We start from the raw sequence: 22,645 nt of genomic DNA, 5'->3' as shown, positions 1-22,645 counted from the left end.
CAGGTGCCAGAGATAGAAACGCTTGGTCACAGGCTGGGTGAGCACGGAGTGCGGCCGGAGACCGGGGAGACGGGAGTGACTGACTGCTTTTCTCTGGGGGCTCACTGAGGAGCGGGACCCCGAGTTCTCGGCTCCACCGGGGCGGAGATTGGGAGGCTGCTGTTTTCACTCTCCTCCTCCAAAGCTGTAGGGAAAGCTTGCAGGGAACAAAGCTCCCGAGAGCAAACCCAAGCAGATTACTTAGCCCGGACCGGGCAAGGGCGGGGCAATTCTGCCTCCGGCAAAGACATTTGGGAACCACGGCAACAGGCCCCTCCCCCAGAAGATCAGCGAGAACAGCCAGCCAAGACCAAGTTTATCAATCAATGAGAATGGCAGAACTCCAGCGCTAGGGGAATACTGCACATAGAATTCATGGCTTTTTTACCATGATTCTTTAGTCTTTCAAAGTTAATTTTTTTTAACTGTCTTTTTTTAAAATTTTTCTTTTCCATTTTCAACAAACATCTTATCCATCCCTTTTTAAAAAAATTTTTATTTTTCATTTTTAGAGTCAAATTCTATCCCTTCAGAGTAGTTACCCTTATTTTTGGCATATATATATATATATATATATAAATTGTTCTCTCTTTAAAATTTTGAGATAGTTTTCTTCTAACAGATCAAAATATACCCTAAATATCTTGTGTATGGTTTTGTTCTACTCTCCTGCCTGATCACATTCACTCCCTTTTTTTCTTTTTTTTTAAATCCTCTTCTTTCTTTTTTCAAACAACTTCTTATCAATTCCTTTTATAAAATTTTTTATAATTATCATCTTTACAGTCATATACCATCCCTTCATCATATCAACCCTTATTTTTGTACATATATAACTTTTTCTTTCTTTAAAATTTTGGGAGGCACTTTCTGCTAACAGACCAAAATATGCCCCAAATCTAGTGTGTGGCACTGATCTATGCACAAGCCTGATCATATTTGATCATATTCTGATTTTTTTTGTTTTGTTCTGTTTTTGTTCTTATCTTTTTCTTTTTCTTTTTCCTTTTTCTTTCTTTCCCTTTCTTTTCCCCCGGCTTCAGGTCTTTTCTGATTTGTTTAGAGTATATTTTCTGGGGAGGTTGTTACCCTGTTAGCATTTTGTTCTCTCATTCATCTATTCTCCTCTGGCCAAAATGACAAGACGGAAAAAATCACCTCAACAAAAAGAACAAGAGGTAGTACCGACTGCCAGGGACCTACTCAATATGGACATTAGTATGATGTCGGATCTAGAGTTCAGAATCATCACTTTAAAGATACTAGCTGGGCTTGAAAAAAGCATGGCAGTTATTAGAGAAACCCTTTCTGGAGAAATAAAAGAACTAAAATCTAACCAAGTCAAAATCAAAAAGGCTATTAATGAGGTGCAATCAAAAATGGGGGCGCTAACTGTTAGGATAAATGAAGCAGAAGAAAGAATCAGTGAGATAGAAGACCAAATGATGGAAAATAAGCTGAGAAAAAGAGAGATAAACAACTACTGGATCACGAGGGCAGAATTCGAGAGATAAGTGATACCATAAGATGAAACAACATTAGAATAATTGGGATCCCAGAGAAGAAGAAAGAGAGAGAGGGGCAGAAGGTATAATGGAGCAAATTATAGCAGAGAACTTCCCTAATTTGGGGAAGGAAACAGGCATCAAAATCCAGGAAGCGCAGAGAACCCCTCTCAAAATCAATAAAAATAGGTCAACACCCTGACATCTAATAGTAAAACTTATGGGTCTCAAAAACAAAGAGAAAATCCTGAAAGCAGCTCGGGAGAAGAGATCTGTAACCTACAATGGTAGAAATATTAGATTGGCAACAGACCTATCCACAGAGACCTGGCAGGCCAGAAAGGACTGGCATGATATATTCAGAGCACTAAATGAGAAAAATATGCAGCCAAGAATACTATATCCAGCTAGGCTGTCATTGAAAAGAGAAGGAGAGATAAAAAGCTTCCAGGACAAACAAAAACTAATGGAATTTGCAAACACGAAACCAGCCCTACAAGAAATATTGAAAGGGGTCCTCTAAGCAAAGAGAGAGCCTAAAAGCAACATAGACCAGAAAGGAACACAGACAATATACAGTAACAGTGACCTTACAGGCAATACAATGGCACTAAATTCATATCTTTCAATAGTTACCGTGAATGTGAATGGGCTAAATGCCCCAATCAAAAGACACAGGCTATCAGATTGGATTAAAAAACAAGACCCATCGATATGCTGTCTGCAAGAGACTCATTTTAGACCCAAAGACACCCCCAGATTGAAAGTGAGGGGGTGGAAAACCATTTACCATGCTAATGGACACCAAAAGAAAACTGGGGTGGCAATCTTTATATCAGACAAGTTAGATTTTAAACCAAAGACTGTAATAAGAGATGAGGAAGAACACTATATCTTACTTAAAGGGTCTATCCAACAAGAAGATCTAACAATTATAAATATCTATGCCCCTAACATGGGAGCAGCCAATTATATAAGGCAATTAATAACAAAAGCAAAGAAACACAACAACAACAATACAATAATAGTGGGGGACTTTAACACCCCCCTCACTGAAATGGACAGATCATCTAAGCAAAGATCAACAAGGAAATAAAGACTTTAAATGACACACTGGACCAAATGGACTTCACAGACATATTCAGAACATTCCATCCCAAAGCAACGGAATACACATTCTTCTCTAGTGCCCATGGAACATTCTCCAGAATCGATCATATCCTAGGTCATAAATCAGCTCTCAACTGGTACCAAAAGGTTGAGATCATTCCCTGCCTATTTTCAGACCACAATGTTTTGAAACTAGAACTCAATCACAAGAGGAAAGTCGGAAAGAACTCAAATCCATGGAGGCTAAAGAGCATCCTACTAAAGAATAAATGGGTCAACCAGGAAATTAAAGAAGAATTAAAAAAAATTCATGGAAACCAATGAAAATGAAAACAAAACTGTTCAAAATCTTTGGGATGCAGCAAAGGCAGTCCTAAGAGGAAAGTATATAGCAATACAAGCCTTTCTCAAGAAACAAGAAAGGTCTCAAGTACACAACCTAACCCTACACCTAAAGGAGCTGGAGAAAGAACAGCAAATAAAGCCTAAACCCAGCAGGACAAGAGAAATAATAAAGATCAGAGCAGAAATCAATGAAATAGAAACCAAAAGAACAATAGAACAGATCAACGAAACTAGGAGCTGGTTCTTTGAAAGAATTAACAAGATTGATAAACCCCTGGCCAGACTTATCAAAAAGAAAAGAGAAATGACCCAAATCAACAAAATCATGAATGAAAGAGGAGAGATCACAACCAACACCAAAGAAATACAAACAATTATAAGAACATATTATGAGCAACTCTATGCCAGCAAATTAGATAACCTGGAAGAAATGGATGCATTCCTAGAGATGTATCAACTACCAAAACTGAACCAGGAAGAAATAGAAAACCTGAACAGACCTATAACCACTAAGGAAATTGAAGCAGTCATCAAAAATCTCCCAACAAACAAAAGCCCAGGGCCAGAGAGCTTCCCGGGGGAATTCTACCAAACATTTAAAGAAGAATTAATACCTATTCTTCTGAAACTGTTCCAAAAAATAGAAATGGAAGGAAAACTTCCAAACTCGTTTTATGAGGCCACCATTACTTTGATCCCCAAACCAGACAAAGACCCCATCAAAAAGGAGAATTACAGACCAATATCCTTGATGAACAAGGATGCAAAAATTCTCACCAAAATACCAGCCAATAGGATCCAACGGTACATTAAAAGGATTATTCACCACGACCAAGTGGGATTTATCCCGGGGCTGCAAGGTTGGTTCAACATCCGCAAATCAATCAACGTGATACAATACATTAACAAAAGAAAGAATAAGAATCATATGATCCTCTCAACAGATGCAGAAAAAGCATTTGACAAAGTACAGCATCCTTTCTTGATCAAAACTCTTCAGAGTATAGGCATAGAGGGTACATACCTCAATATCATAAAAGCCATCTATGAAAAACCTATAGCAAATATCATTCTCAATGGGGAAAAACTGAGAGCTTTCCCCCTAAGGTCAGGAACACGGCAGGGATGTCCACTATCACCACTGCTATTCAACATAGTATTAGAAGTCCTAGCCACAGCAATCAGACAACAAAAAGAAATAAAAGGCATCTTAATCAGACAGGAAGTAGTCAAACTCTCACTGTTTGCAGATGATATGATACTTTATGTGGAAAACCCAAAAGACTCCACCCCAAAACTGCTAGAACTCATACAGGAATTCAGTAAAGTGGCAGGATATAAAATCAATGCACAGAAATCAGTGGCATTCCTATACACCAACAACAAGACAGAAGAAAGAGAAATTAAGGAGTCGATCCCATTTATAATTGCACGCAAAACCATAAGATACCCAGGAATAAATCTAACCAAAGAGGCAGAGGATCTGTACTCAGAAAACTCTAAAATACTCATGAAAGAAATTGAGGAAGACACAAAGAAATGGAAAAATGTTCCATGCTCATGGATTGGAAGAACAAATATTGTGAAGATGTCAATGCTACCTAGAGCAATCTACACATTCAATGCAATCCCCATCAATACCATTCACTTTTTTCAAAGAAATGGAACAAATAATCCTAAAATTTGTATGGAACCAGAAAAGACCCCGAATAGCCAGAGGAATGTTGAAAAAGAAAAGCAAAGCTGGCGGCATCACAATTCCGGAATTCCAGTTCTATTACAAAGCTGTCATCATCAAGACAGTATGGTACTGGCACAAAAACAGACACATAGATCAATGGAACAGAATAGAGAGCCCAGAAATGGACCCTCAACTCTATGGTCAACTAATCTTTGACAAAGCAGGAAAGAATGTCCAATGGAAAAAAGACAGTCTCTTCAACAAATGGTGTTGGGAAAATTGGACAGCCACATGCAGAAGAATGAAACTGGACCGTTTCCTTACACCACACACAAAAATGGACTCCAAATGGTTGAAAGACCTAAATGTGAGACAGGAGTCCATCAAAATCCTAAAGGAGAACACAGGCAGCAACCTCTTCGACCTCAGCCGCAGCAACTTCTTCCTAGAAACATCGCCAAAGGCAAGGGAAGCAAGGGCAAAAATGAACTATTGGGACTTCATCAAGATAAAAAGCTTTTGCACAGCAAAAGATACAAGTCAACAAAACCAGAAGACAACTGACAGAATGGGAGAAGATATTTACAAATGACATATCAGATAAAGGGCTAGTATCCAAAATCTATAAAGAACTTATCAAACTCAACACCCAAAGAGCAAAGAATCCAATCAAGAAATGGGGCAGAAGACATGAACAGACATTTTTCCAAAGAAGACATCCAAATGGCCAACAGACACGTGAAAACGTGCTCAACATCGCTTGGCATCAGGGAAATCCAAATCAAAACTTCAATGAGATACCACCTCACACCAGTCAGAATGGCTAAAATTAACAAGTCAGGAAACGACAGATGTTGGCGGGGATGCAGAGAAAGGGGAACCCTCCTACACTGTTGGTGGGAATGCGAGCTGGTGCAGCCACTCTGGAAAACAGTATGGAGGTTCCTCAAAAAGTTGAAAATAGAGCTACCATACGATCCAGCAATTGCCCTACTGGGTATTTACCCCAAAGATACAAATGTAGGGATCCGAAGGGGTACGTGCACCCCGAAGTTTATAGCAGCAATGTCCACAATAGCCAAACTGTGGAAAGAGCCAAGATGTCCATCAACAAATGAATGGATAAAGAAGAGGTGGTATATATATACAATGGATATTATGCAGCCATCAAAAGGAATGAGATCTTGCCATTTGCAATGACGTGGATGGAACTGGAGGGTATTATGGTGAGCGAAATAAGTCAAACAGAGAAAGACATGTATCATATGACCTCACTGATATGAGGAATTCTTAATCTCAGGAAACAAACTGAGGGTTGCTGGAGTGGGGGGTGGGGTGGGAGGGATGGGGTGACTGGGTGATGGACACTGGGGAAGGTATGTGCTCTGGTAAGCGCTGTGAATTGTGCAAGACTGTTGAATCTCAGATCTGTACCTCTGAAACAAATAATGCAATATATGTTAAGAAAAAAAAAAAAGAAGATAGCAGGAGGGGAAGAATGAAGGGGGGAAATCGGAGGGGGAGACAAACCATGAGAGATGATGGACTCTGAAAAACAAACTGAGAGTTCTAGAGGGGAGGGGGGTGGGAGGATGGGTTAGCCTGGTGATGGGTATTAAAGAGGGCACGTTCTGCATGGAGCACTGGGTGTTATGCACAAACAATGAATCATGGAACACTACATCAAAAACTACTGATGTAATGTATGGTGATTAACATAACAATAAAAAAATTAAATTTAAAAAAAAAGAATCTAAGTGAAAGCAGTTAGAACAGAGACAGCCATATCATCAGTACCATGTACCTGTCCCTTAAATAGACTAACATCTAAAGAAAAAGGAAAAGATCCTGGTCTTCGCATGGATTTTTGTGATGAGAAAGTTTCAAAGCTCTTTGAAGTCCGGAAATGTTCTGCAAAGGGAAAACATTTTTATCAATGTGAGTGCATTGTCGAGATGCTAGACTCTAGATTCGTCCACCAGGTGTGACCAAAGTGACCTCATAGCCTGGAGAATCAACTGATTTCTGAATTAGCCTATATGGAAACCCTCAGACAGCAGCTCCTATCACCTAGTGGGTGCTCAAGAAATATTCCGTCCTTTCTGTTTATCCTGCTCCTTTCTGAACCTGGTCTGCTGTCTCTTTGGGGTCCCTCCATGGTTGTAAATTCACCCCACTTGCCTTTCTTCTTCCAACAGAGATTTCCTGGGGACAAAGGAGGCATCACTGCTGCTGATGGCCATGTTCCTCCTTGCTGTGTTCTACCATGGACAGCAGGTAATCTAACACTTTGCTCAAACTCCCCTCTGCTACCTGGCGTTTCCCATTACCGTGAAACTGACCTACAACGCTTCTGCTCTTCCTTGCAGCAAATGACCTATCAGCTGCTTATAGGAAGTGGTGATTCTTAATGAATCGATTCCTAATAAAGACCACCTAATTAAAAAAACTGAGCTGGAGATGATGATTTGGCAAGCCAGGTGGTTTTTATGTCTTTCAGGTATATCTCTTTCAAAGAGATCATTGTTATGAAAAAAAAAAAAAAATGCTTTCAATTTCTGCCTGAGGCAAACCGGGATCTCTCCCAGTTCCATTATTGCCTGCATAAAGTCATTCCTGGAGAAGTTGTGTGCTGGTCTAGGGAACCATGCAGGTGTGAGGATCAGTTGAGCCAGGGTCTTAATCCAGCCTCTGACTCTCAGTTTGTGGCCTTAAGCAAGTCGCTCATCTCCCTGAACCTAGAGGTCTTCCTCAGGTGTGAAATAGGATAATAACACCTGGATGGGTCCGTTTTGAAGAACCATTTGAGATTATCATGTGCAGCGTTTTGCACACTGCCTCACATAAGTATAGGAAATGCCTCATTCCTTATTTGTCTCAAGCAGTTAAAGTGCCTAAAGTATATCGATGCCGCTTCCCTATGAGCCGCTACTCTGCTGGGATCGGGGGTGGGTACTGTGGCTAGCTCTGTATAAAACCCCATCCCTGGTCCCAAGGGTTCCAATCTCCTGGAGGAGAGCAGACCCTAAATAATGCGATGAGGGACCTGCTATGTGCGGATCAGGCCATCCAAGGACTTCAAGAGTTGGAGGGGCAAGAATGTATTCTGCATGGGAGCGTGATACCAGGCTTTGCCCAGGGGATTTACCTGCTGTGGCCAGTAGGACATCTCCATGTGGACTCAGACCATGAATGCTGTGGTGTTCATCAACAGGGGAGATTTTCTCTCCCTGGTAGAGCCATTTCCTGCCAGATTCTCTGCCCTGCCCTGGATCCCTGTCCATCTTTCTTTGGTCTGCATGCACTTCAAAAAAAGTAACCAGGAAAGGATAAAAACAAAACAGGAAGACTCTCAGCTGGAGCAGAAATAGAAACATAGTGCTGAGAAATCACCATGGAAACGTGGAGGTAATCAACCCTGAGAAACCCTGAAACAGCCCCAAACCCCGAGAACCTAGAAATACATACGAAGTGGTGTGTGATAAGGGGGATGGTAACATGTAGTCAAGGTGGGAGAAAGACAAGTATAAAGACTTAATAAGGAGGAAGGGTTAGTGTGTATCAAGTTCCTACTCTGTGCCTCTATTATCTGTATCATCCTCCCAACAACCCGGAATGGTAGTTACTAGCAGTCCTGTTTCACAGATGAAGAAAGTCATGCTACTCATCTAGTCGGGGGGTGGGGGGAACCAGTTTCAAACCCAGATCTTTCTCCAAAGCCCACCCTTTCCACTTCTCTAGAGTGGAGAAAGAAAGAAGTTAACATACCAACAAAATGGCCCCGGGCACTCAATCTTGCAGTGTGACTTTGATTTGGTTTTAAATTTGAGCTGAAATCATGGCAAAATAATAAGCCAAATATCAAAATCTAGCCATTTCCAGAATTCCTGTATTTAGGTATTTCTGGCTATCTGCCAGAGCTGGGGTCATATCTTCCGTGTCTCGATGGCCTCTGGTTACAGAGGAGAACTCCTTAGTCTGACACGCAAACAGCAATCCATCTGAGGGCTATGAAGACAGAATCAGACAAGGCGATCCTACAGAGAAACATACCCATCCTCCACCCCCCATGTTTGAAACAGGAATGAGCAACCCCCCTGAGATAACTAAGAGAGAGCAAGTTCAGAGTGAGGGGCTCATTCCACAATAGGAAGGATGCTCCTTTCTCCTCTGTCACCTTACGGAAGTATTTTGTGCCCTGGCAGTGGCCCTTCCTCAGTACCCTTCTAACATTCTGATTCAATTTGTTCTATGCCCCGATTGTCCTGGGAAACAGACAGCCTAACCATGTTAAGATTATGTGTAAAGTAAGAGTATATATGTGCATAGTGAGGATCCGAGTGCTTAAGTGAAATCTGATATGGCTCCTTCTTATTTTTAACTTTCAAAAGGCTCTAAAATTACATAATCACATCCCATAATGGTAGCAGGTTCAGGTCTATAGGCTTTGGAGTGGGGAAGAAGTATTCAAGCCCCAACTCTGCCACTTAGTGGCTATGCGACCTTCAGCAATTTACTTAACTTTCTGAGTCCCAGTTTTCTCGCCTATGAAATGGGTGTGCTAACAGGTTCTACTTCATAGGGCTGTTATAAGATTATACAAGAATATAATTGTAATATACTAATCCCAGTGGTTTGCACATAGAATAAGTTTTCAAAAATCCTAAGCTATGGATGCTTTACTTTGAAAACAGGCCTCTGAGACAAACAGGGAAAGTATTATTATGCGTCTGGTCCCAAGTCACCGAGGTCTTAAAGCCAACAAGGAACACCAAGTAGAAACAGCAATCCAAAACGTCCGGGTCTATTCTCTCCCCACTGAGTGCCCCTGTCTCTCTTTGCGAGAGGAGTCTTTCTGCCTCACCTGCATCACTTCTGCGTCCTCTGTCTACCGCACCTGTCAGGCTCCTGTTTCTCTGAACCCAAGTCTGCCTATCCCTGGGTCTGCTACCTGTTTCCACCAGTTTCTCTTTTTGGGACTCAGAGGCCCTTAATTTTTTTAAAGGTTGAATAGTGCCCATCGATGCCTGGTACACAGCAGCAGCCTGGTAGGAGCATGTGTAATGAGACATCTCCAGAGGGACAGAGGGACTTATGTAACTGAACATTTGGGAAATTTCATCTTGTCCATATGCTGAAGGTCTATGCCATTCCTTCCTCCTCCTCCAAGGCAGGTGAACGTTCTAAACGGTGGAGAGACAGAGAGCAGTCAGGTGCCTGCCGCCTCGCCTGGTTCACTTGCAGCCCTGAGGTGTGGGCTTGGCTCAGGGGCTCCATTTATAGCAGAGGAAGCCGCCTCTGCACACAGGGACTGAGATTAATGAGGTCTCCAGTCACTTACTTCCGGGTCAGATAAAGACAGGCACCAGGACTGTGTGGCTTAGAAGGAAAGACCCAAGCATTGGAAGCAGATATTCTTTTTTTTTTTTTTTAGAGAGAGAGAGACTAAGAGAGAGAGAGCACATGGGGCAGGGAGAGGGAGAGAGAGAATCCCAATCAGGCTCCACACCCAGTGCGGAGCCCCATGTGGGGCTCCATCTCATGAACTTGAGATCGTGCCCTGAGCTGGAATCGAGTCAGATGCTTAACCGACTGAGCCACCCAGGCGCCCCTGGAACCAACTGGGAGGATGGGTGACATTGAGAAACTCAAGCCCCTCGAGCTGACATTCCTTTACCTGTAAAATAAGAAGGATAATAGTTCCCTGCGAGGAGTTGGAGAATGGCTCCATGAGGTCAAATACATATAGAGCAGGGGTTAAGTCACAGCTTGGCATCAGAATGTTCTGAGTTCAAAGCCAGTCTCTATTTGTGAGCCCTTGGGCAATTGACTTTGCCTTACTGTGACTCCATTTCCTCACCTGTGAAATGGAAATAATAAAGTATCCACCTTGTTGAGTCGTGTGACTAAATGAGCTTCGGTATACAGCAAGGGCTTAAAACAGTGCCTGGTCCAAGGCAAGAGCCGGGCCAGTGTTAGCTCTCATTCTGTGCTAAGAGCCTGGCACAAAGCTTCTGAACAATAAGTGTTGGTTCCCTTGGTGCTCTTTTCATAGAGCCAGTTCCCTAATAGTCTGGTGAAAATCAAGAAAGAGATTGCACTTCCAAATCCATTGACAGTTCTTGAGCAAATGCTGAAGAATTTTCACTTTTAAAGCTTCTGTGTGCCTTCTGCATGCTTTGCCTTGCTGTCCACGCCTGCTCTAACCAGTGTGTTGAAATGTTCTCTTTCCTTAACATGTTCCTCTGTCTTTCATTTTTCTCCCTTCACCACTGAGCTGAGAGCAAATCAAAGGCAGAGACTGAATTTCACGCATCTTTGTGTGCCGAGCACCGTGCACATAGTAGATGCACAATACACTAGCTCTTTAGTAAACTGGAAAGGCTTACTTTCCTCCCCCAGAGATTAAATAAGCGATGCCTGCCTGCATGAGACTTGCTTTGTCAAGAGACAGAGCTGTCCTCGGATTAGAGTCTCCTTATGGACATGTCTTCAGCGCAGTGACCAGCCGTCGCCTGGCTGAAATGCAAAGTGTGTTCTTAACTTGTAACTGAAAAATCCTGGCTGAAATCAACTCCAGGACTCAAGGTTTCCCTACCTGTGTTTCCAAGCTGAATTCAACCAGATGAAAGGTTTTCAATAGAAAATAAATAAAAAGTGATCTGCTTCAACCAAGCATGCACTTTTAACGGAGATAACTAAACATTTCATTTGGGTAAGAAAATACTGTCCTACAACTTGACAAATTAAAATTTGATGCTCTTGAATCTGGAAGGAAAAAAGCTAAAGCACAGCCTTGATCTGACTTTATCCACTGCTGCCTTAAGTTGAAGTAGTACCTTATAAATCTATAGTTTAGACATTTCAGAATTCTTTTGCATGCAGAATGTGATTTGGTCCATATAATAGATCCGTATTATCCATGCCTCTTGAACTAGACATGATGGGGACAATTATCCTTATTTTTTTAGAAAGGGAACCAAAATACCAGAGGTTGAATGACTTTCCCAAAGTCATACCACAAAACAGTCAAGACCAGCATTCTTTTTTTCTTTTTTTTGGTAGTTAATATGAATTTTATTTTTTTCCCTTTTTTTAAATTATGTTATGTTAGTCACCATACAGTACTTCATTACTTTTTGGTGTTCCATGATTCATTGTTTGTGTATAACACCCAGTGCTCATTGGAATACACACCTTCCTTAAGACCAGCGTTCTTTTGTGCAACATGCTGCCTCCACTCATTTTTGTGTTTATGGAAAATCTCAAACATATACAAAAGTTTATGAAATGCATAATAGTCCCACAACTTCAACAGTCATTAGCTCCTATGTCTTTTCTCGCCTATCTCTCTATTCATTTTGCTCATCACTCCTTCCCAGTTATTTTGAAGCAAATTCCAGATGTCCTGTCATTTCATCTGTAAATGCTTCAATATGCATCTAATCAAGATAGAGAATTTTAACCTAATCACAATGCTACTAGACACTTTAAAAAAGAAAATGGTGTTTCTCTAGCATTGTCAAGCCTCTAGGCACTGTTTCAATTTCTTAATTGGTTTATAATTATATTTTTAAGTTCGTTTATTTGATTTGGGTCGCAAATAAAATCTGTGTATTGCCATTGGTTGATTATCTCCTAAGTCTGTTAATTTATAAGATAACTCTCTATATCTTTTTTTCTGGCAACATTTTGTGAGAGTCGTCCAACTTCTATAATGCTTCCCAGTTTAGAGTTTGTCGATTGCATCCTCTCAGGGCATTTAACACATTCCTCTGTCCATTGTTTTTCCTGTATTGGTAGTTATGTTTAGAAACTTGGTGAGATTCAGTTTCAATTTTTTTCTACAAAAATATGTTATTGGTTGGTTTTGTGAATTACTTTTAACAGGCACGTAATATCTGCTTTTCTTTTTTTCTATTAGCAACTTTTGACAAGAATAGCTTCTATTCATTTACTTTATAGGTGGTGATATCTCCATTCTATCAATAGTCCATAAGTCATTAGCTAGAATACAGTTTGAAGGAGAGCCTACTCCTCCAAGTACAGCTCATAAAGCAAAGGCAGGATAAATGATTAATTCTTTCCCTGTAACTGCATTTCCCCATAAGTTTCCCAGTCAGCCTGTCCCCAAGCACCATTCAGAGATGATCAATGAGGTTGTGTGTCTTAAGTGTCATTGTGAACTGAGGCATGCTACCATATTTCCTGTGTTTCAATCCATTGCAATCACTATCCTTATTAAAGCTCCATTTGTCACATCTTTGACACGTGGGAGCCTGTTTACATAACCCCCCATCGTCTCTGGGGGTCTTCTTATTTTCTGGTGTGAAAAGATGATCCAGGCTTGTACGTTTCCTGCCCTAAATTTCGGCCATTTCTGCAAAGAGTGTGAGGTCACTTTTGTAGGAATTGATATTTTGAAACCACAGTCTGGACACTGGGAGTTCCCACTGCTACTAGATTTTCATTATTTCTAGGCTTTTATATCAGTGGGCCAAGGTAGGAAATATGTACATACCATGAGTTCATAGTAATACTTATTGACTTTTGGCTTAGACCCATCAATTTTATATCTGCATCTCCTTTTTCTCTTCCCAGAAATATCAGTTCTCAGTGACAACAATACAATTACCCATTTGATTTATCCTGCAATTCACATGCAGTAGTCTAAGAGCAATGACAGACACTGCCGCCTACAATATGATTGTTATAAATGGTTTTAAGATTCTTTTTGAGTTCTTTTTATCCTAGACTATTTCCCTCTACAAATGTGTCATCAAATTATTGTGTTAAATATATTTGGAATATCTCTTCTCGATGTGGTTATATGCATAGATTCATTTGCTTGTCTGTTTGTTTTAACAGAGTTTTTTAAACAACTATTTAGTTTTATAATTTATAATTAAATGTTTCCATGATTCAATAGCCAAGTTTATAAAACAAGATATAATTTTAAAACTTTAAATTCTACCCCTATTTCTCCACCCTATTTTCTCCCTTCCTCATCTCTGTGGTAATGAGTTTTTATGTTTGACCTTTTATTCTTCAATTTCCCAATAAATAAAGAAAAATACATACATGTGGACAGACAGAGAAGTAGATGCCCCCTTTTTATTTTTTTAATTCTTTATTTTAAATTCAATTTAGTTAACATATAGTGCATTATTAGTTTCAGGGGTAGAATTTAGTGATTCGTCAGTTGCGTACAACACCCAGTGTTCATTACATCACACACCCTCCTTAATGCCCATCAACCAGTTACCCCATCCCTCCACCCCTCCCCTCCAGCAACCCTCAGTTTGTTTCCTAGAGTCTAGCATCTCTTACAGTTTGCCTCCCTCTCTATTTTCATCTTATTTTATTTTTCCTTCCCTTCCCATCATCTGTTTTGTTTCTTAAATTTCACATATGAGTGAAATCGTAAGGTATTTGTCTTTCTCTGATTGACTTATTTTGCTTATCATAATACCCTCTAGTTCCATCCATGCTCTTTTTTTAGATGCTCCCTTTTTAGATCAAAGGTGGCATACTCTACACACTTTTCTCTACCTTGGAGACTAGTCCATCAAAGTATAGAAAAACAGTTTTCCCCTTTTTTTATAGTTTATTGGACCAACAAAATGAGCACCTGGGTTGTTTCCAGTTTTTGTTGTTACAAATTCTGCTGAGGGAGTTATCTTGTGCCTCTGTCTTTCCATATTTTTACCATCCACTGAGACTTTCACCTAAGACAAAGGAAAGGAACTAGTTGAATGTTTTAAGCCCTTGAATTCAGGACATTTAATCATGTGTTTGGCCATGCAGCATATTGTCCATTTTGACAGTTAAAGACTTGGGAATAGGGATGCCTGGGTGGCTCAGTCGGTTAAGAGTCTGCCTTAGGCTCAGGTCATGATCCCTGGGTCCTGGGATCGAGTCCTGCATCAGGCTCCTTGCTCAGCGGGGAGCCTGCTTCTCCCTCTGCCTGCCACTCCCCCTGTTTGTGCTCACTCTCTCTCTCTCTGACAAATAAATGAATAAAATCTTAAAAAAAGAACAGACTTGGAAATAATGGCGTCCCCAAAGCTGTGGTAAATATGGTATAGGAGATTCTTTAAAAAGGAAGCTGTCTGCCCTCCAGTGCAGGGAAACTAAGACAAAGGGGAACTAATAATGTGCATTGAGTACCTACTGTGAGCCACGTGCCTTCTCTGTAACTTCCTAAGTAATTCTTCTTCCAGTCCTGCATGCTCATTAGTCTTCATCCCAGTGGTAGAGATGAGGAATCTGTGATGAAGTCATGAGTCCAGGTTATAGCGTTTGAATGTGGGACTGGGACTCTAAGGCACATCTGTGTCATAACTTAAAATCCGCAATCCTTCGATTCATTTCTTCTTCTTGCCTAGTGATAAAGAGCTCAGACTCTGAAGTTGGACTCTGGCGTTACCTCCAGCCCTGGCTTCCTCCCTCACTAGTGTGTGACTGTGGTCAGGTCACTCAGCCCTGTTTGCTTTGACTTTCTCATCTACAAAATAAGGGTTGATAATGATACCTCCCTATCAGGGTTGTTGTGTGATGAAGGGAGTGAATGGATGTATATTGGTTAGAATAATAGCTGATACGTAGCAAGCACCATCTAAGTGTTAGCTGGCTTTATCACTGGAATTTATTTGTAGAGTCAACAAATATTGACGGAGCATCTCCCCTGCGCTGGGCACGGTGCTCCAGGGTAAAGATATCATTGAGCAGGTGAAGGGACTCCTGACCTCACAGTGCCTACAATCTAGTAGACGACACAGTCATCCCCAGATAATCACACAATCACAAAATCATAGGTGCCTTAATGGTAGGAAGGGAAGGTACACAGCCCCGTGGAGTCTAATCACCCTCCCATCTCTCGGCATCAGGCAAAATGCCCCTCAGCATGCTCAGCTCAGGCTCTCTTTTGTTTGTGAAGGGTTCCAGAGAAGCCTCCCACCCTGCGTACCTGAGCCCGTACCCCGAGATCTCACCCGTTCCTTCTCTGTCTCTCTCACGCATGGCAGCTGGAGTACACAGCCCGCCTTGACTTCCTTTGGCGAGTACAAGCCAAAGAGGAGATCAACGAGATGAAGGAGCTGAGGGAACACAACGAGAACATGCTCCGGAACATTCTACCCAGCCACGTGGCCCGCCACTTCCTGGAGAAAGACCGAGACAATGAGGTGAGCCCAGGCTTGTCTGGTTGTGAGGAGGGGTGTTGGGGGTGAGGGTGCAATTGGACACACTGGTCCCGAGCTCTGGGAGAATCCCCCTGTCCTCGCGTGAGCACCCGAGAATAGAGACCTGCTACCCCAGAGTGCCAGGCCACCCAGACTGCCTAGCTCCACCAGGTCTACGCAGGGCCTCCCTAGCCCCAGGGACCACATCTGTAAGACGGACTTCATCTGAGCTCCATCCCGAGACTAGATTGAAATTTGAGTTTTATACACGTCTGTGCACATGTTTCTGTGTATCCGTGGAGTGGGATCTCCAGTGTCTCTCCCTATGTGTGTAAGATGTTACTATTGATGTTACTTGCTGATATGCTGAAGACATTTGGGTTTGTGACCCTTGCCTGAGGGTAGAACTAGGAGAGACCCCGCCCAGGTCCGTTTCCCACCCAAGCCACCACAGCAAGATCAGTGGAAGAGAAGTAAAGGCAATGAATAAGCTGCTGCTTGAATAATCTTGATGCATCAAGACCCCGGAGGTCTCCTGGATGCACATCCAAGCACCGCCCACCCTCCTCGACAGACAGAGTTCTCTGGAATCAGCTTCAGGCCTGCTTTTCTCAAGGCCCCCTAAGGTCAGGGGCTTTGTTGCAAGAGCTTCTTGACAAAGCCAAGAAAGCAGAGAGACTTGTTGTGCATCCACCATGACCACCAGAAGGAGCAGGTGAAACACTGGAGCCCTCAGAGGGAAAACCAGAAGAGAAATGAAAAGAAAGCTGCTTTTCAATTAAAGCACCAAAACAATGAGGTATCTGGGACCAGGGGGGAAGAGCAAGAATTTACTGGCTTTATCCTGAAAGGAAGGAAACCCCCCGAGATGCTGAGGTCATCAGCTGTGGTCCAGGCCAGACCTCCAATGAGCAAAATAAATGACAGATTTGGCCTTAATTATAGAAGACATGTTCAATCCAATGTCTTGTCATGCTTCTTTGAGGTTTTAAATATTTAAATAGTTCACAGTTGACCAGGCTTAACCACAAAGTTTTGACATGGCCTAGAGAATGTTCACTCTATAAATAACCATTTACGGAACACCTGCCGTGTTCTGGGCACTGGGCACTATCTCAGCTACTGAGATAAGCAATTGATGTAAACGATCTTTGGTTCTAGTTACAGTTTTAAGAGGAGAGTTCATCACCCCACATTATTGACGAGGACTCGGGGGCTCAGAGACGGCCATGACATGCCTCCCTGTATGGAAGCAAAGCTGTGAAAAAAATCCAGCCCCACAGATTTCTTCCCTCTGTGCTGCACTGCCCCGACCGTGCCTCTGGGGGTTTGGCAAGACTAGCGTGTGTGTGTGTGTGTGTGTGTGTGTGTGTGTGTGTGTGTGTGTCAGACAGAATAACATGAGAAGGGGTGACAGAGGAAGAGGCAGGAATGTTGTAATCTGTGGGAACTCCCAATAACCTGTTTTGTTATTGTGAGAGGCATTCTTAGCTTCTCTTCTTGCTACAAATCTGAACTATGATACAAACGTCTGAAAGGTTGGGGTCTGGACATTGTGAGTTTGGGGCCCAGCCTCCACGAGGCCACAACACTGCTCACGGATAAGAATGATTATCCCCATTTCGTAGAAGAAGAAAGTGAGGCTCAGAGAAGTAAGAACACAAAGCTAGTGAGTAGTGAGCTTGAATTCACACCCAGGTCTGTGCAACTTCAAAGCTAAATCTTGTGTTTTGTCCCACGTTGCTGTTAGGGCCTGAGCGGGAGAGAAGGGACAGTAGTGATAAGCAATGACTCAAACCATCTAAACACAGGGCGGTGGACAGAGTCTTGCCCCCTGGGACATCCTGTCCAGTTGGTTCCGGCTGTGTCACCCCACATATGTTCTGGAAGCTTCTGCTATTCCGCTGGACTTTTGACTTAGATTAGTGCTCACCACCCCGGGGCAGGTACTTTCGCACAGATGAGGCCCCCTGAGCTGGGTCATCAGTGTCAAGCTGTTGCTGAGTCCCGGGAAACCCACTTGCTCATTGTAGCTTTTCTAAGACCTGCAGAAAGGACACTAATGAGGGCAGGTGTCCCGGCTGCTGCAAAGTGCATACAGCACAAATTCCGTCTCTGCCCCTCGCCAGCTGTGTGACCTAGGGCAGCTTACCCAACCTCTCTGAACCCATTTTTTTCATCAGATTCATGAGGAGATAATTCCAATCTTGCTGACTTTAGTGTGAGAACTCAACTGAGTAAGAACATATGAAGTGCCCAGCTTGGTGCCAGGTGGGTTCGGTATAGAAAAGCTGTGTGGTATTCTCAAAAGCTTGATGCCCTAGATTCAATCCTGGCTCCTCTTCTCACTACCTCTGGAACTGAGCAAGGGATGAATCCCCCTGGACCTCACTTTCCTCACCTGCAAGGTAACAGTTCTTTGCAACTTGCTCCAGTTGCTACAATGTTTCCATGAATAATTATGCATAAAACATCTAAATGGTGCTTGGCCCATTTTAGGAACACACTGGGTTATTGCTATTGTTTTTGATAAGGGTGAGCCATCATTATATTTTTGGTTCCTTTGCAATCCGAGCCCCCCACCCACTGACTCATTCACTCATTCACTCAGCAAGAATTTATTGAGGGAAACCATGTACCAGGTGTCATTCTAGATCCTGGGGGTCAAACAGTGAACAAAGAAGAAGAAAAGTCCTTGCCGATATGGAGCATGCATTTTCATGAGCAGATAGATATGAACGTGAATAAATACACAGGATAGTGCCCAGTAGTGATCAGTCCTCCTCGGACAGAAGAAGCTGAGTAAGAAAACAGAGTAGGTGAAGGGGGTGGGGTTGACATCGGAGGGTCTCTCCAAGGCGGTGGTGTTCGCACAGAAACCTGAGGATGCTAATAAAGTCAACCGGCCCCAGACATTGTTTCTCCCCTGCAGAGAGGTGGCTTAACTCAGTATAAGAAACACAGGACCTGGAATCAGGCAGGCCTAGGTGCCCTGGGCCAAGAGCTGGCTAAGTCTCCATCCTGGTATCTGGGTGGAGCCGGGAATGTGCATATGCTCAAAATCCTCTACGAAGCCCAGACCAAGAGGATGATAGAACAGTAATAGCTTTTCTATATTCATCAGTCCCTCCCCAGTTTACAGTGCTCTTATGTTCTTTGAGCCCAAAATAGCAAGAAACAGATGGCATACTCAAAGCAGTGGACTGGGGAGAGTTGAACAATGGGGCTGTCTTTAAAGGTGTAGGCAGGTGGCTGGCACTTTTCCATGCCCCCCCAAACCCCTCATCTCCTTTGTGTGCAGCACAAATTCCATCTCTGTTATTAACTAGCTGTGTGACCTAGGGCAGTTTACCCAACCTCTCTGAGTACATCTCCTCATCTGATTCATAGGAAATAATACAGACCTTGCTGAGTCGATGTGGGAATTAAATCGGGTGAGAACACATGAAGTGCCCAACACAGCCCAGTGCAAGGTGGGTTCGGTATAGATAGGCCACCTGGTGTACCTGAAAGCCCACTGCCCTGGGTTTGATTCCTTAGGGCCACTTTCTTCACCAGATAGTGTCTGACAGAGAGGACTGAGCCTCCTCCCACCCCAGTCCCACCCCTCCAACCCCTAACAGGATGCAGCAGAGTCAAGATCTGAACTCAGGTCATAGGTCTTGAAGTTTATGCACTGGGAACCCCAACACCACAGGTCCAATCAGCCATCCATTGAGAAGGACTTACGGATCCAGTTTCCAGTCCCAGTGACATTTATTCCTAGGCATTATCCTGATTATTATTGTGGTTACTGGGGTGGTGGTTGCAGTCATGGTGTTTGCTTATTAGCATTAGTAGCAGCCCCAGTGGCATGGGCTCTGGAGTCAGACTGCCTGGGCAGGCATGAAGTCCGGCTCTGTCTCTTGGGTGAATTACTTAATGGCTACGTGCCTCAGTTTCCCCACAAGTACACCAGGATCTTAACTGTATCTAGGTCCTGGTTTGTGAGCATTCAACACGGTGATGTGTGTGCAGACTTCTGTGTCATGCTTGTCACACAGGAAGCGCTCCATGGATGTAGCTGACATTATTAGCATTATTTGTGTTGTATAAGCAATCAGAACATTCCGGTTGTTGGCAGAGGCTGAGAAGTAAAACTAAGAAGAGGCTGGGAGGAGCTAGGATTTGTGAGAACACTCAAGCAGATAAATGACTGATGAGAAACCCCTGGGAACCCGCCTTTATATCACAGCAGCATTTATATATCACCAGGCAGAAGTGGGAGGCAAGCTGGCCCACTGGGTCATTATGGACTGAGTTTCAGAGGGCTCTGATAGGGTTTTCTCTTTTCTCTCTGTTTTAAAACAGAAAATAGAAATAATGGGTGTTGTGGGCTGAATTGTGTCTCCCACAATTCATATGTTGAAGTCCTAACCCCCAGTACGTCTGGATACAACTGTATTTAGAGATGGGATTTTTAAAGAGGTGATTAAGTTCCAAAGAGGCCATTAGGGCAGGGCCCTAATCCACTCTGACTGTGTCCTTACAAGGGGAGATTAAGCTGTACACACACCCAGAGGGGAGACCATGTGAGGACATGGGGAGAAGACTGCATCTCCAAGTCCAGGAGAGAGCCCTCAGGGAAAAAAACAGCCCTGCTGACCCTTGATCTTAGACTTTGTAGCATCCAGAACAGTGAGAGAATCAATTTCTATGTTTAAGCCACCCAGTCTGTGGCACTTTGTGATGGCAGCCTGAACAAACTAATATAATATGTAATAAACATTTTTTTTTTCCTCCAAATCACAGCCAATTGGAGGAGTCAGATAAAACAGAGTCAGGCTCCTTCCGGGGTATCACTCCATTGCTCAAGGCCAAGGTGAATGGCCACCCCTTGAGAGCCACGTGCCATGGCTCTGCTCTTTGGCCATGATCTGCGCTCCCCACGCCCTGCCCAACCCAACCCAGGGCAGCCAGTCACCACCAGCCTGTGCTCTTTCGGACGAGGACTAGTGAAAGTACTCACTCAGATTCATCCACACTTGAAGCTCAAGACTTACTGATCTTGAATCAGGGTCACCATCTTTCTCAGACCAAGGGCATGAAAGCCAGAGGAGACAAGCCCAAGTGTGCTGCATGGGGAGGGCCCTGGAGGTCCTCCAACCCTGGCTCGTCCACTGCTAGTGGTGTGATCCAGAACAACAGCTTAACTCCTCTCTCTCTCTCTCATTTTCCTTATCTGTAAAGTGGCAATAAGAATCAGTGCCTATTTCACAGGATCACTGCAAGGATTAAATCACTGAATTCATATGAAAGCGCTTGGTAAGCTTTGATGTTTCCTGCAAAGACCAGGGAGTAATTAATTTCAACAGGTTAGAGCATTTACCTTGTACCAGATGCTATAAACAGCATGCATGATAGTGCAGGCATCCAAAAAATATGAACTGGATGATTAGAATGCACTGAGATGAATGGCATGGGGTCTTTGCCTCGTGGAATTCACGCTAAAGGAAGAGACAGACAGTAGGTGATGATGCCGGCAGCCCGGGTGCGGCCACGGCGCTGCACTCAGCCTCCTGACCCCAGCTACGGGTCTGGGAAGGTTCACAGCAGACATGGTATCTACGTGGCTAGCGAAGGCAGAAAACAAGGTTAGCCTGGTTAGGGAGGCTAACTTCAAGAAGGAAGGACATGTCCCGCCAAGGGACAGACAGTAGGAATCAAAGCATGCAAGTGTGAGAAGTGTGTGTGTGTGTCTTTGGCTCTTCCAGAAGCAGACCTTGAGACAAGGATTTGGTTGAAAGTCATTCGCTTGGAGGTGGTTCTGGGAAGCCCAGGCAGGCTGGAGAGTGGGAAGGGAGGGAAGGGCTAAATGAGGCATTATCAGACTAGTTACCTCTGTGGGGCACTGGAGCTCTATCCCACTGGGAATTCGGGGACATGTCGATAGCATACCTCACAGCAACCTGGCCCAAGGGGTGAAGGAGCTGAGGACTATAAGGCCATTGCCATCAGTCACTGGTTGAGAGCAGCACCCCAGGGACATTAATTTCCTGGAGCAGTGAGCCCGCTGCTCACGGGGCAGAGTGCCCTCTAGCGATCAGAGAAAAGCCCCATGCAAAGCCACGCAAGCGCCCACAGCTGGACTTCTGGGAGAGAGGCGGTCAGGCAGGACACCTGCAGCATCTGCTACCGTCCTTACACAGGAGTACAATGTTTCTGGAACATGAGGTCTGATGCAGGGAATCGCAGGCAATGAGGCTGAAGAGAAAGGTGGAGGCAAGGGCATGCATATATGAATATATGGCACGCTGCTGTGTTTGAGCTTTATCCTGAGGGCAGTTGTGGGCCACTGCAGGTTTGAAGAATGGGAGAGGCATGGTCAATATTCTGTCTTTAAAAGATCACTGCGGCCACCATGGGGAACATGCCTCGGGATGGGACAAAACAAGTCAGGGAACCCAGTGTGGGGAGGAAAATGGGTAGCCCTGATAAATAGCAATGGCAGAGGGGGCAGAAAAAAATACTTGAGACAAAAAGAAAGCCAGCAGAACTTGGCAATTTATTGAATCCAAACATGATGGGGAAGAAGGCTGATGTCAAGGCATCTCTGAGCATCTCTAACTTTGATGACTCAGCGACACTGGTGCCACCCACTGAGAACATGAGGGGGGCAGGTTTAGGTGGACAGAAGATGCATTTGGGGTGTGGCATTTATAAAGAGTATGAGGACAACCTAGCTTGGGACCCAGCAGCTGAGAGCCTGAGAACGGGAGCCGACTCGAAGACAGGAGTTCAGA

At 43.6% G+C, this 22,645-nt stretch overlaps 1 protein-coding gene and 1 long non-coding RNA gene across 3 annotated transcripts in view; one reads left to right on the top strand and one right to left on the bottom strand.

Moving 5' to 3' along the window:
* ADCY8 (adenylate cyclase 8) overlaps positions 1-22,645 on the top strand; it is a 231,857-nt gene that overhangs the window by 194,490 nt on the left and 14,722 nt on the right. For both annotated transcript variants that reach the window (XM_032415938.1, XM_032415939.1), the window contains 2 exons: positions 6,879-6,957; positions 15,708-15,866. In XM_032415938.1, the coding sequence (XP_032271829.1) occupies positions 6,879-6,957; positions 15,708-15,866 (238 nt within the window). The remainder of the gene's footprint in view (positions 1-6,878; positions 6,958-15,707; positions 15,867-22,645) is intronic.
* LOC116639504 lies at positions 14,127-15,756 on the bottom strand. The gene is made up of 3 exons (XR_004300858.1): positions 15,675-15,756; positions 14,855-14,949; positions 14,127-14,408 (listed from the first exon to the last, which is right to left on the bottom strand). It is a non-coding gene; the product is annotated as an uncharacterized LOC116639504 (long non-coding RNA).

This window comes from Phoca vitulina, unplaced genomic scaffold (genome assembly GCF_004348235.1).
Source record: "Phoca vitulina isolate PV1807 unplaced genomic scaffold, GSC_HSeal_1.0 scaffold18, whole genome shotgun sequence".
In the NCBI taxonomy this organism is placed as follows: Eukaryota; Metazoa; Chordata; class Mammalia; order Carnivora; family Phocidae; genus Phoca; species Phoca vitulina.
The sequence above is the reverse complement of the archived record's forward strand: the minus strand, read 5'-3'. Positions and strand labels throughout refer to the sequence as shown.